General features: G+C 37.3%; 1 protein-coding gene across 2 annotated transcripts in view; it reads right to left on the bottom strand.

Moving 5' to 3' along the window:
- rxfp2a (relaxin family peptide receptor 2a) overlaps positions 1–17,715 on the bottom strand; it is an 89,477-nt gene that overhangs the window by 63,336 nt on the left and 8,426 nt on the right. Inside the window, exons 1-2 of one of the 2 annotated variants that reach the window (XM_008427348.3) lie at positions 14,299–14,712; positions 8,427–8,570 (exon numbers count right to left, since the gene is read on the bottom strand). In XM_008427348.3, coding sequence (XP_008425570.1) covers positions 8,427–8,505 — 79 coding nt within the window. In that variant the 5' untranslated portion in view covers positions 8,506–8,570; positions 14,299–14,712. Of the gene's footprint in view, positions 1–8,426; positions 8,571–14,298; positions 14,713–17,715 lie in introns of those variants that run through there. The other variant, XM_008427346.3, reaches the window with a different exon arrangement.

Below are 17,715 nucleotides of genomic sequence, written 5' to 3'. Positions count from 1 at the left end.
CTACACAGACAGCCAGAGATGCTGTTAGAGGATTTGGAACAAAGGATTTTCACGTGTTAAAGTCCAGATTTAAACATGATTGAGATTCTGACGCAATGTTTGAAAATCATTGTTCACTTCTTTTTTGAAATCCATGACTATTTGATTTGGAAGCATTTAGGCCCTGATGTTTTCCTTACACGTCATTTCCTACTTGTGGCGGGTAGCCTCACCATTATTAAATTTTAAGCTCACCATTAATGTGTCATCTGACACATATCCCATATCGTTCGCAGTTCAATCACAAAGAGACACATACATTTAGGGTGCCATTATTAAATGGGAGAATTATGTAAAATCTATACCTCGAGTGTTGATTTGATTGTTTCATACATGTTTGAGGAATCTGTGAATCTCCAATGGCACCCATTGGGAAAGTGACTAAACACTTGCTCTCACAAACTTTATCTATTTCCACAAAGCTCCTCCTTGGAGCAACAGTTTCCAGCTGAGAAAGTTTTATGATTTGTGGAAAATGGTTCCAATACTCGTCCAGCAAACAGATTCTCTCATTTGATCTGTTTGGAAGTTGCTTTGAGCTTCTTTGTTGGTTTGATTTATGATTGATGGATTGAGCCATAAACTTTTAGAGTTTCAAACTACACGTTTTCTGTTCTGGTTTAAATCAAACAAGCCCCCGGAACTTTTTTAATTCTATTTATCTCAATGAGACTGTGTTGTAATTTGGATTTTTTGTGCATTTATTTTGAGGTTTTCTGTGTTTATTTAGATCTGTGTCCCTGTGAGTTCCTGCAGTGTCCAGTCTTCCCTGTTGATTGATCCCAGCTCTGTCTAGTTCCCTGATTACCCTCCTCATGTATTTATGCCTACCTGCTGTCTTTGTCTGATGTCGGGTCCTCGTCTAGCGTTGTACGTCAGTTGTCAGTTGTCAGTTGCTAGAAGCCGTCACAGTTTCACACAGTGCGACGGCTCACGTAAGCGGCCTCAGGCCACTTAAGTAAGCAGTCTGTGTCTCAGTTCCGAGCTACCAGTGTGAGTTTAGTACTCCGTTTACCTGTGCTGCCGGATTCCGGACTGTATGAGCCTGTGTTTTGACCTACAATAAATCTACAGCTTACCTCTCTGCCTGGGTTCAACGGCGTTATTCCTCACCTCATCATCACACATCATGACAAACTAAACGTCTTTATAAATTAAACTTCATAGTTTTCCTAAAATGTCCCTCTTTGTCATTTTTTATGCAATGTAATATTTGCAACATCAAAGAACTACAATTACCACGTACATATAGAACCAACATGTGGGTAGATTTTTTTTTACAATATAAAAATTATGACAGCTCAACTCCACTGTTACCTCTTTTTCTAGAAAATTATCTGAAATAACTAAATTAAACCAAATCAGCTAAGACTTACCTACTGATATATTAGCTATGTAATTATTGTATACTTACAGACTTTACTCCTCTACCGCAGCTTGATGCAGCTATACGACCTGGCCTATTTTCATCTATGATCCTCACACATAACATCAGAATGAGGGCACTGAGTTCTAGCCAAAGGAGTCGAAGTTGACATATAACCTCACGTTGCTGTTCTGTTACTAAAGCTGAGAACATTGAGGAAATGTGCTTCAAATTCCTGCTTCTGGTAAGAAGGTTGAGGATGAAACACATCCGCCTGATTCCTACTGCCATTGAGTTATGAATAAGGATGCAAACAATAAATTAATTTGCGATCCATTGTTGACAAGATTAAAATTAGTTCCATTCGCTTAACTATTAAAGTACATGTGCCCACTATCCAGAGGAGGGCACCGCTGGTCATTAAGCAGAGCCAGTTACACGAGAAATAAACATGGCGGAGACATCCAAGAACAGACAAGTGAAACTGTCCAAACAGTTATTAGTCTCTGTGGATACATGTTTTTTTGTACTATCTTGACATCCCCAGGTCACCTTCATTGACTATTTCTTTTTTATCCTTTTTCCCAAACCACCACTGGACTTTCTTTTATGTGACAACCAGAACTGTACCTTGGCTGGATGTTACTATTATGGTTTGAAGATTTTTACGATTTTGACATTCGGGGTAGCTGTCCATTTTTGCCTTGCCTATGTTTGTTGACAATGTTTATTTTGCTCAGTCATTGGTTTATCAGGTTGTTGTGCTTTCTTTGTTGTAATTTATGGATTTGGCTCTGCTAGTTGCCCCAGTCTTCTAACAAGTCACAACTGTCATTCATTAGTCAATTAGACTGACTTAGCTCTTGTTCAAGTCACAACTCTTTCCTGTATTCATGAAGTCCTTCATTTCATTCGGTCTTTGTCAAAACCCGCTGTTAATATTGTTTTTACATAGCCACTGTGCCACAGAGTCTCACAGACCTTAATTTTGGATTTGTTTGTTACCGTTTGGGAGGTTTCCATGCTGTCTATTTTTGTTTGTTTCAGAGTGAACCAGTGAGAGTCTCAATTTGAATCTTTTGAAGCTAAAGATTAAGATAATGAGGTCTAACTCCAAAGGCTGGTCAACATATATAAATTATAGAAATATCACTACACATCTACAAACAGCCTGCTGATTGAGTGTAATGAGTGTAAATTGTTTTGTCAAATGTAAATTTGTTTGGTGTCACTGTTGCAAATTTTTTTAATTAATAGCTTAGAAACAGAAATAGAAACATAACCTCTTTAAATATCATATTTGTCTTTTTAAATGCTCCTCTGACAGGTTTAAAAAGATAAATGATGTCCATTGAGTTTTGTGATTTTGATAAATCCTTGTTGAAAATGTAAATACTACAAAAGCTGACACTGTGGACTCATTGTGTAATAGATAAAAGAATTGGGGCTTGAGGAAAATGTCAAAGATTAACATTTCTGTGTCTAGCCAGGAGCAAGGACAGTTTGTTTTTGGAACAGACTGTGTTTCCTTTATTAATCTTTTTAAATCTCGACTACTTGTGCTTCTGTCCTAATGACCAACCGCCTCTTCTCTAACTCAGTTACTTAGTTAGCCATAAGTTCACAAAGTGTATGTTTTTCTTTCCCATTTCAAAGTTAAAAACTCGAAGGTTTTTAAATTTTTAAATCGGGAGTTACACTCTAATGTACTGTTCTCCAATTACAATTTCATTATATGTCATTATACTCAATCTTTCGCCAAATTAAATCTTTTTTCTGGTTTATTTGATGAAACCATATGTAAAAACCCAGCACGAGGATTTGAACAGATCAAAGAGTACAAATGAAAGCAAATTTGAGCAAATTCATGCGACTTTTATCTTTACAGAGTTGATAAATTTAACACAGCATGAGCTGTGAGCTGTTATGATATAATTGGATCTGCAGAGTGAAACAATGGCCGTAACAGCTGACATTAAAATACTCCGGCCCAAATGACTCTGGTGGCATGCTTTATAAATAACAGCATGCCAGATCCAGCACTAACAGACTATGGTTTCTTTGATGTTGTCAGTGACGGCTTAGCAACTTTCCAAAGTTCAAATTTTTAATCCGTAACTGGAGGGGGCCAGTTTGGCTGGGTTTGACGCCTCAAACTCAGATTTTTCCTATGTTTATGGACCCGCCGCTCTAAGAACACTAATGGCATAATGTTATGAGAGTAAATATCATAAATGGGGCTGTAAATGAACTTGACTTTGTGGCCAGTGCTTTGACAGATTTATTTGTAGCCTTTTCCCAAGGCTGTTATGAAACAGGGCCTTCTAGCAGAAACCATACCTATGTTCCTGGCATTTGTCAACCAGAGTAGCTACAGCTATTTTCAGAACAGCTTCTCACCTTGTCAAGGCCACTATGTCTAAAATACCCACCATCTGGAGACTATCCACCATTTATAGTTGAAAGGGGGTTAAAAATTTATTTTAGCGGCTTGGGACTAGATCTGTGAGAAAGTTTTTGAAAATAAATAATAATAATAATTCTAGCAATAACATTGCTCTACTAGCAATTAATGAAGAATACACTTTACCAGGGATGAAAGTAGTTTTAAATTTTTGAGGGTACTATGACAAAAAAAAAAAAAAAAGAAAAAAGAAAAAAAAAAATTATTTATATATATATATATATATATAAATATACACTATTGTGCACAGAAAGGTAGCAAGCATTTTACTTGCGCACACACACACCCACACAACACACATACACCTACTAAGACTTGCTACTCTGTGTTACTGACAACGTGGAGATTCCTACACACGTCTACATCTTGAAGTAGCACCTGACTCAAACTCTTGCCCGAGTTTGGGTTTCTTGTTCTTGAAATCTGCCTTTGAAATACAATCGGGTGATTCTTTTTTTGCGGCTACATTTCGGCCTCAGGATTTTTGAAAAAAAAAAAAAAAGTTTTAATGTTTTAAGTTTTAAATATTCTGTTACAACACTGACATGTTTAACAATAAGAAATTAATAATGGCCAAGCTCAGGATTGGATAAATTAATAATTACATGTGTTTTTTTTCACTATTGTCTCTGAATGTGTTCCATCCTGTTATGAACATTTACATATAGACCACAAATAGTTAAACATTTAAATTTTGAAAAATAATGACTTCTTCTTAAAAAGAGTGTGTCCCTTTTACTACACAATATGTTTTATTCTCGGAATTGTAACATATCATGAAGTTACGAATCATTTATGACTGTATTGCAAAGAAAAAACTGTTTTTGTTTTACTCATTATTACTGACAGCATTGAAAATATTGGTAATTTTAAAAACTTATACTAATATTTGCATTTATTGGTCTTCAATTCCCAACATGGCACAGAAAAACTCACAGTACTTAATGTTTCTGTAACAATATTAAATAAAAACATGTGTGGAATGGAACATAACATGGTGGATTGTCCATAACAGGGTGGAAAATCAATGTCTTTGATTCTAAAATCTGACGATTTTCATTATTAGTTGCAGGATTGCCTCTTTCAAGTCAAAGTATAGGTAGAGTATTGGTCCTGGCTCTATTTGGCAAAAACAGGTGGAACATAACAGGGTGGAACTTTCTAACTAATGTACCTGTAGTTCTTTATGTGGTCAACATTTAGCTAGCTAACCTTCACCAGAATAACAAACCTTTAATGACTAAATCTAATATTAAGTTTTTTAAATTCTACTGAATAAACATTTTCCACAATCTTTCCTAGCAGGGTGAAACTTTAAGCTTTACACATACAGGTTTAACATATTTAAGATAAGAAAAAGTACAGAGACGGTGACAGTTGAAGCTCACTTTGTTTTCCATGGTTGAATTCACATCAAAACCAATTGATGTCACTTACATTAAATGGTTTTTATGGAATTTTAAACTTTTTGAAGGAAAAAATGAAACATCATAACAGGGTGGAAAGTTAGTACTGGGACATGCCCTGGCGCCGTTCAGTTTGTCACCTCATGCTGAGATCGACTCAAAACCCTCAGCGATCGACGTGTTGCAGCCCTGCTCTATAGCACGAACAGTTCAGAAACAATATGAAATGGGAAAAAAGTAATTTAATAACTGATTAAGTTGTGTTTTAGATTGTTCTTGAAAAACTAATCAGTCAAAGCTAATTAGTGGGTGAACTCAAGGCTGCACAGTGAACCCACTGATTTTTTACAGCAGACAGCCTCTCCCCTCTCTTGCAGGTACTGCGTACCCCCGCTAAATCTTTTAGGGGTACGCAGTACTCTGCCATACCCCCTTACTTTCACCCCTGCACTTTACATAAAGCAGGAAGGCTATGTAAATAATACAAAATTAGATTTGATTGAAGTTTAGGTTCTTGTCATTTCCCCTGCAGGGCACCAAGGTGGCAGCTGCCTGTCATTGATGAAAGCTTGGCAGCATACAGTAGTTAAGCAGGAGGACAATTTCCTACTGGGTACAAGGTTAAATTGGGAGCAGTCTCTACAGGTCATTGCTTAATTTTACATTCATTCATATACTGAAACTCTTCGAAAAGCTGGAGGATGGAGGATGGAGGCTGGCGATGCAAGGGTAAGCTGCATGATTGAGGTCAATTGACTTCTGCAAGTTGAGAAATCTAACAAGTGGCATTGTACAGTCAAAATGAAAATGTTACATATTTAATTTTGGCCCATTTAAATATTTGCACACACTGGCTGCAGCCTTATGAACAAGAAAAGTCTAATTATAATTCTGTTATTTCATGAAGGGAAGCTTACCCCTTAAAAGCTAAATAACAAAATCTAATTCAGAATAAGGACATTTTAAAACAATTAAAATTCTATCTAAATCTAACCCTAAATGTACAAAAACACATAACAGATCCCACACTATTATTTATTGCTCAAATATGAACTCAGTATATGAATAAACTGAGCACAGCTCATCACTTATAGATCATCATAAATCCACCTTCCACAACAATAACTCTCTAGCATTTTCTGTCTCAGTAAATCAGGCTTGTGGAGTCAATTCAGATCACTGCTCAGTTCATTGACATTTGCACAGCACTACTGAAGTCCCTCTACGAGTCTACGGCATTTCAGGTTGAGGTCTAGACTCAAGAGTTTAACTGGGCCACTGCTGAAATTGTCTCCTCTTTACCGAGCCGGTCACGTTGATGGTGATCAGTTTATGATGATCTTTAATGAGCAGCGCCTGCCTGCTTCTCTCCTTAAAGAGGCAGTATTATGTAGAAAGCCCAACGACTGTTTGCAGAAACGCTTGGTCGCACCAGGAGCTGCCTTTTCCACAAAGCTCCAACCCGTAGCTGCAGTTTCCAAGCTGAGCTTCTGCCTCACACAGCACCCTTCCCTTAGGACTCTCGCACATTGCTCCTTTAGACTATCAGCAGCAGCAATTAGCAAACACCTGGGGGAACTGCAGATATGCTGAGCTCGTTATATGAGCTAGTTCTCAGTGAAACGCTGGTAAAATGTTATTACAGAGTTAACAGAGGAATGTAGCGATGACACGCTGAAGGCAGAGCGACAGAAAGAGCAGCTTCTTAAAAAGACAGGGTCCCAATATCAAGGTGCTAAATTGCAAAGTCAAACTTCTTTTCAGTCATGTTTGACATACAGTCTTTTTATAACAACTAAAGGTAACAGTCACTTGATTGTGCTATAAAATCACACTGTCTGGAAAAAACATTATACTGCCTTTTTAAATCTTGTGGAAGCAGAAAGTGTGTGTGGAGTATCTCTACAACATTTTAGTTTTGGCATTACCATTGTGAATCAACATTGTGGACAGTGTCATTGTTCACTGGCAGGTAAGTTTGGATAATTTTCCAATGTGCAAAAGAGCAAAACATGTTTATCATTATGCCTTGTCTGTTTTTTTTTTTTTTTTCACCCTTAAAAATAGCGCAGTGGTGCACAAAATAAAAACAACTCGGAAGCCACTTTGACTGTTCAATTTTTAAAGATTTGAGAGCAAATCTTTAAAGGAGAAAGTCTTCCAGACACAAAGCAGTGAGAAGAAACTGAGCAAGATATCAGCTTTCATTGGGAAAACAATTTGCAGGACATGCAGATATAAATCTATATTATTTTTCTTTTCTTTTTTTCTTTTTTTAAAACAGTTGGAGCAAACTAGAGTACCAAGAGAGAGCCCACACACTCACTGGGAGAGCATGCAAGCTTTATTTAGATGGCCCTCCCCCACCGACTGGAATTCATATCCTGACCAAATTGCTGCTGGCTGGCAGCTGCTTCACCGTGCCGCCCTGCTTTACAACTAGTATCAAAGAAATTAAGAAAATGTATTACGTCTGAAAATATTATGTTGCAGATATTCTATATGTGGTATCCTCTGGCCTTGGCATCAAAGTAACCCAACAACCAGCCTTATTTTTTTTAAATGTTTTTTATTTAAAAAACACTTTATTTTTAACCCTAAAGACAGATATGCAAAGACTGAGAGGAGAGAAAGGAAGAAGCTGCAGGTGCTACAGAGACAAATTTGCATTAATACAACCTATCACAGGTAGACTATATTACATGAAAATAGTCTCCTGAGTCAAGTTTTTTTAAATACAGTGTTATTAAATATTTATAATAAATTAATATATTCATTATTAGGCAGGGTTTTACCCAGGACTGTATTTATAAAGACTTATGCCATCCAATGGGGACAGATCTACCAATCAATCACATTCTGCAGGCTGCTGCTACGTTAACACCCCCTGCCAGCAGCCGCTCAGGAAGGGATAAATTCATTAAGTTCATACGTATACAGAGGGCACCTGGGCTCCAGAAGCCAAGAAAATCATATGTGCCTACTGAAAGAAATGATCACACTAGCAACAACCTTTTAAGAATCAATGGTTCTGGTCAGACAGTGAGCAATGTCACGGAAATGTGAATCAGAGCTGCAGAAGATTCCTAATTAGTTTTTTAACATCAGCTACCTCTACCCCTCCCTCCATGCAGCTGAGCATCATACTTACCACAGCGCCATTCATCCGCTCCATTGGGACAGTCTTTGTGTCCGTTACACTGCAAAGCTTGAGGGAGGCATTGACTCATGTTGCCACATGGAAACTGGCCAAGGGGGCATCTCGCCTCTTTCTCCGAAGTGCTTTCCACCAGGGCTGCAAGACATAAAAGCAGGAAAATTTGTCAAAGAGCAACTTAACTCTGTCGACTAAACCAACTCCACAAGTTGTTGCAGATTCTCATTGAGAGCACAAATATTTTCTACACCTGCAAATGACAGATTTTAATGAACGCGAGCTCTTAAATTTGTCATTAATGTGTGAAGTAAATAGCTTTGTGCTTAAAACTTAACCTCAAGTTCTCCCAAAGGCTATATTTTGGTTTTCATTGGCAACCATCCTATTTTGAAATTTTAAGATTTGCTTTAATTATTTTGTCTTGATTTTCTTCTGCGCTGCAAAAATCTAAAGTGGTAGCAATTAGCTGCAGTACATAATCCTCATCTTGTGTGATGTCTGCATTTTGCGAGCTAATTTTGTCTCCCTTTTTAAAGTATTTGCTCAACCATAACATTGTTGTCAGGTTTTCCAATCGCTTTCAAGGAGAGAGTTAAATAATCCAGCACTCAGGCATGCAAGAGAAGAATAGATAACTCTCAGGAGTTCAGCGAATTCCATTGTACTGTAATGGTATATGACCTGTGCAAAAAGTTCAGCAGTAAAACGTCCTGCTACAAAATATTTCACTGTGCATAGCTAGGAGAAAGTGGAATTGATTGGGTGCTGAGCCAAGTAAAAGTCACAGAGCAGAATATGATGCATGGTCTGCAGAGGTCCCCACCTTTCTGCAAAATCAACAGATAAAAATCAGCAAATTATCTTGGCCTTCAGGTGAACTCAAGAATAGTCAATAGCTGTGGGATTTGGAAAACAGTTCTAATACAAGCGTGCACCAATACACAAAGTAATAGTAGTGACATGGATACAAACTTTGAGTAGAGCCTTCAAAAATTGTGTGAAGTTGTTATTGTTATTCCATGTAGTTGGAATGGGTTGTCAAACAAGTCATACATGAAGCCGGACAACCAAATACATTTGACAGCAAAGTGTATGTGTAAAAATAAACATACACTTTATGAAAAATCAATATTTTGAAGTTTTCCATCATGTTATGTGATTCCCTCACCAAAAACAAAACTAAAATGTTGTTTTGACTCATTCTTGCATGTTTGAGAATGAGTCTCCCGTGGCAAACATTTGGGATGCCTAGACACTTACAAACTCCTCCTTGGAGCTTAAGGCTACCTTTAAAGGAGAACACTGTCTGGAAACTGCTGGTATTTTTGAATGTTAATTAGGGAAAATGTCCACATCTAAACAGCACCGCCAAGACGCCTCCAGTCAGCTGTAGTTGTCATGCCAGGCCTTCGCTTCCACCTTACTGTAAACAGTAACCTGTGTCATGTGACATTTATTCCTCATCAGGGTTTGCGTTAAACTAAACAGGTTAAGTAGCACAACGAATCACAACGCCGTCCGTCATTGGTAGAATAAACCCTGCAACTGTGCATTCTGTGCAGGTATTTCAAACAAACACTGGGGATGTTACAGAAAAGTCTCACTCTGAGACTTGGTTTCAAAAAGAGCCATTGTGAGAAACTCCGGTCACTGGTGTCGTGTAAATGTGCGACTGGTTTCCTGGGAGCGAGTCACAAGAGCTCCCAAGGACGATTGTAAATGGCATCAATGAACGCCTTCGATCTAAAAATCTGATATTTTGTGATACATGCCACACTAAAATCAGTAATGCTTCTCCATGCATTTGTACTGCATGGAGAAGCAGCGTTATGTTTTCATGATGTAAAGCACTTTTTTATCCCTTGTTGCTGAAATGTTCTATCCAAATAAATTTAAACCCTGACCTCAGGGTTTAAATGTGTATAAAAACACCTTCACCAGGCAACCTGTAATATGTACTTTAAGTGACCTGGGATATTCCTGGATCAAATAAATTAGCCTAAAAGTTTTCATTTCTCTTCATTCTTGCATCATTTCTCATATGGTGTATTTCCTCCTCACGCTTATAGAAGCAGACCTTTATGGTTATTTATTTTTTCAGATCTCCCTCAGTGGCCGTGGCCATAAAGGGACATTAGCTTGAGGCCACTTTTTGCTACACTAAAACAAAATGAAACATGTTTGCTCTTTGTATTAGTTAAGTTGCTTTTTTTATTCATTTGTGTCTGCATTTTCATTTAGTTGTGTTGTCCAAATTAGAGTCAAGACAGAATGAGCAGCTGAGCACTGGTCCATTCCAGCTCTGTAGTACACACTAGTGCATCATTGGCTCCTCTTAATGAGGCTGAAGTGTCCCAGACAACTCATCTGTGAACTTTTCTGAGCTCCCCTGTTGGCATTTTAAGTTTGTTTTGCATAAGACAAAGTAGTTTTTCCCTTCTCCTTTCTCCTTGCTCAGCGGCAACTTGTATTTAATTTGCATCTGGGGAGAAAAAAAAAGGATAATTCGCCACAAAAAAGAATAATAATAATAATTACTGCCTTTGATGCACTTTGGCAGTGCTGCTAACCACTAATAAAGCTTTATTTTATTAAAATAACATTCAATATTATGATGATGAACGAATATTGGGAGAGAGGCAATTTCAAAAGACTGCAATTTAAACATGTCGTTTGAACTGCGTTTTAATTAAATTGAATTCTCATTAGTGGACTTAATGAGAGTATGATTTATGAACATAACAATTGGATTAAATTTAAGAAAACCTGATCTAAATCAGACTTAATTCATCTTATGTAAAAATGCCGCAAAGTGACTTGTGTTTGGATTTGGCACAACAAAAATGAATGTAACATTTTTATTGTTGCTATCCAGTACCGCGCCTTAAATTAACACATCCGACACAAACTGAACCAGAGCTTTTTGGCTGTGAAGTTTTCAATCCAAAAACCTGAAGAACACATTATATTGCTCCACAGCACTAATTTCTTTGTAATAAATCAATGTGAGCATCTGAATAAGATTTTAGCTCCAAGTTTGAAGGATTTGGCTCTAATGAATATTTTGGATGTGGCACAGAGTGTAATTAGTGTTGATGGATGCAATGTGCCGATGAATTATTTATCAAACTAAACCATGAGATGTATAAATGAGAATTTGAATGGGGGACCTGGTACACAACTCATGTAAACAGCATAATTGAGGTATTAAAATCTCAAAAGTGTGAACAGTGGTATCTCTTTGCATGCATCCACTTAGTAAATATATTTCTGCTCATATTTCTGGTGCCAATTTGGATGAAACAAGCCGCGATTCAAACACCAACAAAACAAGCCTTTGACGTGTAATGAAAACGACATGTTAACTTATTTGCCAATTTATCATTTTTGAACTTTCCATTACCGTTCAAAGCAAGAAGTCGTAAAAGAAAGATTTTCTTAGATATCCTAATATTTACAACAAACTTGCAGAGGTGGCAAAACAAAAACAAATAAAGCCTCTGCCATCCTGTCATATCTGAACTGGCAGTCTGTAAGTCTGCTTTGTGCTTCTTTTAGCACAACCCAAGCTTTCAGCAAATCAAATCCAGTGGTTCCATCATCGCGGTGATGGAACAAAGAAAGCAGCCGTCCTGCCAAATTTAGGTAGAGTTTGTATGTGAGCATCAATCATCTATTACTACAGTTTCTGGCCTTCACTAGTAGCACCCAAAAGAAAAATCTGACTCTCTTGAGTTGCTAACCACCGTGATATGAAAGTGTCTGGGTCTGCTGCTTGGCACGGTGTAAGGAATTCACACTGGATTTTTGGAAATGCTTTTATAATAACAGCCGCCTCCTGCTTGATTTTCTTTATTTTCTTTCAGCCTGGTGAGAACAGCAAATCACGGGTAGGTTTGAGCGGAAAGTAAATCTACAACTTAATGATCTAAGACATCCAAGTTATGCGTAGATTCTTTAAATGATAATCTTCCAAACAATTTTTATTTTTATGAAGACCATTTGTATAAAAATGTGACACCTGCGCCAAGATAAATGAGCTATATTGCATATGAATTACGCTGGCAAGATGTACAATAAAGCGAGTAAAAAAATCAATCTATGAGAAAGGGATATAAAAAATATATACTTTCAGTCCTAATAACAAACAACAATAATACACTTTTACTGCCTCCCTGGTGAAACTATTGTTTATTCTAATTTTAATATCACACTAACAAAAGGGGTAGAAAAAAAAGCAAGAATAGGCATGGCAACAAGCAAATTTTAAAGTTTATAAACAGATAAAAGGTAGGCATTTTATTTTAAGGCACCATTTACAAAACAAGAAACTTTTCCAGGAAGCAATCCAGATTTCTGCAACATTAACCCAATCCTGCATTTCTGGTGGGTAAACCAGGTTTGTAAACAAATTAGAAGGGTATTAATATACCAAATCAAGGAGCTAGCAATGAGGAACCACCTTCTCATTTACTGGGTACTTTTAGACAAAGTGTTATATTAGAAAAGTGCTAATTATTTTGAGATTAATTGAATTTTCTAAAATTATAACTCAGTCTGTATTTGCATACAGATGTTTGTGGAGGAGGGAATGAATCCTTCATTTAAAATATTTTAGGAGCACCATTTACATAGCACCATTTCACAACTACATCAACTGCTGTGTTTCAGATGACGTATCACCAACGTCACCCAATGCACATGGAGGGCTAGAAGTAAATTCAGCCCATTTATTTCTGTTGATCCAGCATCAATATGTCTAAAGTGTGAGTCATTTACGGTCCAACCGCTCTAATAGAGAGAAAGATAAACGTTATTTTCGTGTTTCTGTAGATCGGTGTGAATCGGTGACCTACATTGGACCTGAATCCAGCGTCCTACAGCGACTCAACATTAATGTACAACTCCAGCATGAATTTGGGTTTACAGAAGCTAAATAAATTTACTATTGAAGAGGATTTTAAGTTATAATATATATTTGGAAATGTCTGGCTCTATCTTCCTCTTACGGATCCCCAGGTCCTCCAGGCGGGCCGAAGTGAAACCACACAGAAAACAACAATGAGTGTTGACGTCACAGAATTGCAGAATTTAATCCAATAGAAGACAACGTATGAAATTACAACAGACACTGCAGAACAACAGAGACATACATTCATTTACCTGAGACAAATTGAAAGAAGGAAAGAAAGAAAAGCAAGGATGTGCAAAGACGTCTTTGCAGAATTGCAAGAGCAAATCTAATTTGTTACTTCTGTGTAGAAAGTTTTATAGTAAAGGTGTATTCTTGTCTTTAATTTATTCAAATAAGGTGCATCTTTGCTCATCCAACCAGGAGCTGTCTCTGACCCTCTCTAAATCTCCCGGCTATTTGTTCCCACGATCTAAACAAAATGGAAGCAGACTCTCCTGAACTCCTGCTGTTTTATGGCTTTTCACGGATCTGTGTGAAAAGCTGGAACTTCTCCTGATTGTTTTCCCACACAGACAAAGGGCAGATCAAAAGATCTCAGCAAACGATCTGCTGTAACTACAGGAAAAATAAAGGTCAATAGGCCAGAATAAGTTATTCATTTTAAAACTATAATTAGGCTATTTCAATCAGGAGATGTTAAGTTTTAAAACTAGCATATTCTACATTTATTTTCTTAACATTACCAAAAGATCCAAGCACATAGAAATAACATGGGTTAGTTCGTTGTTAGCGATAGCATCGACGAATTACTTAAAATAGCACAACTCACTAGTCACCCGGCAGAAACAAGTTGACACCCATCTAATGATTATTTTGATCCTAAATGCTTGACCCAGTTTGAAACTAAATGATTGTTTTCTCCAGGCTTTTTAAAGCTTTCTTCTGGCTCACCGTATAATATGAGGTCTGCAGCTCCAGTTCAAATCGAAAAGGCTCAACGACGTCACTCTGCTGTTTTGGCTAGACAAACAAACCTCAGCTCCGTTGTTTGTTTGTTTTTGTCGTTTTTTTCTCCGCTCTCTGCTTTTTGCTGTCACGGTTGCTAGGCAACATGAGTTACGCTGAGGTGTGGGCGGGGACAGTTTTTGGAGGCTAGACCTGTCCGAATTCACAGCTTTTTTTTTTCTTCCGGTCTTTGTTTATTCGTGGCCTTGGAAGGACCCGCTCTACGTAGACCGGGTCCTTCGAAGGACGCAGACCTTGAATTCGGACACAGCTTGAGTTAGCGCAATGGGATCGAGCGCAATGGGTTTTTGGTCCAATGTGTAGGTCAACGATTCGCACCGATCTACAGAAACCCCCATGTTCGTACTGCTTTTACCCAGAATGCATTGCAGTGTAAACAACATGGTGCGTCCGTGTGACAGTATTTTATTAATTGAAATTAACGTGGGCATGTTCCTTGATTGCTTATTCAGATTTTATGAAATGATGAGATAAATGATTTTGTTAATTAAAATATTTTAAAAAATGTTTAAGTTGTACAGATAAGTTGCCCTGCTAAAGTCTAGATTCATCTTGAGTTGTTTTTTCCCTTGTTTTTTGTTTAGTTCAGTTTGTTTTTCTGTGTCTGTTGTGAATATATAATGCATTATGGTACTTTTTTGAGGTTGATTGTGTATGTCTATAAATAAAGGGGAGAAAAATAAAATATTTACCGTATTATTATTGTATTGACTTTACATCTTCTCAAATAAAGTCTTTTGTTACAACTAATGGATCTTTTTAAGACACAACAGCAAACATAAAGGAAAACAATAATGTTAGCCTGTGTGGTAGCGCCAAGACGGTTTCCACTATCCACATTATGGTATATAGAGTATATAGAGTTATCCCATGGAAGAAAATTTGTCTCTTCATTTTCTAAAGGTTTTTAGTTTAGTTTAATTTTAAACCCTAAAATTTGATTTTTATTATTTTTGTTTTTTCAAATTTACAACAAAAAAAAAACCTATAGGAGAAATGTATCAATGACATAGAAGTTGTTTTGTGGCTCCTGGTATATGGTGGTGGATTGAGGGTAAAAATGTCTCTTTGGATAGTAAAGGTTGGCCACCCGTGTTCTACCGTAAAACAGTGTTTTTGTTTGAAATGACACCTTGCTTGTTAAAATAAAGTCCAACAATTTGCCAACAGGAGTTCTAGAAACTCTGCCAATATAAAATAATAAAACTTTCCTGGACCTAAATGGGGCTAGATGTCAGACCTTCAATTCAAAACCAGGCAAGACCACAGCTTCTGATTAAAGTGTCAAGAAAATATTTAGATATCTGACCAGTCCAAGTAAACTCATCCAAGCACATGACTTTCTTACAAAGGATTCCTGTCCAAACTCAACATCCAGCATTCAGGCTGCAGCAGCTAGAAGAAATGTGGAGGAATGTTTTAGTTGTGTACATAGCGATCTTCTGTTAATATTAGCTGCCTTTTTCATTTTTATAGGTTATTTTACTTCAGCCATCTCTCTTTGGGTTTGTAGAATCTAATTGAATTGGAACTAGGGCTCAATGAGTAATTACTTCTACCTGAAGCCTCAAAGGTATTCTGGTCCCCATAGGGGCCCATGACTTGCAAGTTTTGGATGAGTCCCTGCTCAAATGTCTGACTGAAATTGTTGAACTGTCTTCTCAGCCTCCCCTGAGTAGAAGTTGTTCCCAATTACTTACCCTTTTCCTTGCCTGCTTTGTTCCAAAGTCATTTGTCAGTGTTATTATAGCAAAGTATTGAACAGATCAACATTTTTCTAAGCTTAAATGTTTCTAATGGGGCCATTTACATAAAAGCCCTACCAGATGTGGCAACACGTAATCCACACATACAAAAAATATGAAAGCCACACATGCAGGAAGCAGACACATCAAGGGACAGAAAGTCCAGAAACAGCCACTGGGAAAGCATCCCTGCTGCCATGTCCAAATCTACATCAGCTGGTTTAATATTAACAGATGGCCTATTAAAATGCTTCTCATTACCAAAGCGTTACAAACACATACTAATGGAAATGGTTACAGCTGCCTTTCTAATTTCATGAATAGTCCAGCAAGTGCTGTTGGAGCTTTACTCTGGAAGCAGAAAGAATATATTTTGACAATAAAGTAGCCAATTCCCGAATCCAATCGTGAGATTTCTCACTGAAGAGTCAAAAGAGTTGTTAAAAGTTTAGAGTCGCCCCAGAGCAATGGCAGAGAACTCCAGGAAGCCATGGAAATAGTGGGGACAGTTTCTCACATGTAAGCAATAAGATATGCACTCAAACGCATTAGTGTCTATGCACAGGACTTCACTAGTGAAGGAAAAATCAAGTTGGAGCTTTGCAAATGTTTGCTGGAGAATACTTGACAAGTCAGGAAAGTACTGGGAGAAACTAGTTCGGTCAGGACAAAGCTGAACTCTTTGGATGTCATTGCACAAACCGTGCTGGGAGGAAAAATGGTTTTGCACGTCACATCTGCAATACCATGCCATGGGTGGTTCAGTTGTTAGAGCAGGCAGGCCAAGTGCAGAGGCAGCAGTCTTTGGCTCGATTCCCGGTTCTGGGTCATTTGCTGCTCATCTTCTCCTCATCTCTCCTCCCTATTTCTTGCCTACTTGCTATGCAATAAAATGAACTAGTTACAAAACATATCTATAAAAAGGTTAATAAATCACACGTGAGCAATGCACATAACTATTTTTTCTCCACAGGACACATCTTCAAGATGTTTCAAAAAATAGGGTTTTACTCAAGGTATTTAATACATTTCTGTAATTATCTTCTATACCTTGTGTCACTCTAAATTTACCACCAGATGTTGGCAATAACCTTAGCAATCCTCATATAGGAAGAAATTAAAGAATATTACTCCACTGCTGTTGCAGGTTAAAACTGAAGTCAGGGTCCCCACTAGAAATATTTAAACTCAGAAAAGCATTGATGTCACTTCTGACCTTCGAAGCACAACTCAAAATTCATCTGTTCAATTTTCCAGTGCTCTCTCTTGTTGTATTTAACCAGAATTTCCATAACAGAATTTTACAAGACTATTCTTCTTTTTTAGTTATTTAGGTCTTTCTTGTTGTCAATAAGCTGCCAAACTGATTGGTTTTCCCTTCAGTTCCTAAAAATGATGAGCACTGAATTAAAGAAAAGTTTGTCATCTTCTTGTAAAAGTCTTTATTTAATCTGAAACCTAAAATTAAGTTAAAAATCATGCTCATTTAATTTAATCCCTAAAAAGCATAACAGTCATAAAGTTTTATAAACCCCCTACTATAACAACTTCTCTCGCCAAATTGTATTCAGTAGCACCGAGGGTAAAAATGTCTCCT

Source organism: Poecilia reticulata, chromosome 14 (genome assembly GCF_904066995.2).
Source record: "Poecilia reticulata chromosome 14, P_reticulata-male-v2, whole genome shotgun sequence".
Classification (NCBI taxonomy): domain Eukaryota; kingdom Metazoa; phylum Chordata; class Actinopteri; order Cyprinodontiformes; family Poeciliidae; genus Poecilia; species Poecilia reticulata.
This window is presented reverse-complemented; position numbering and strand designations above follow the sequence as displayed.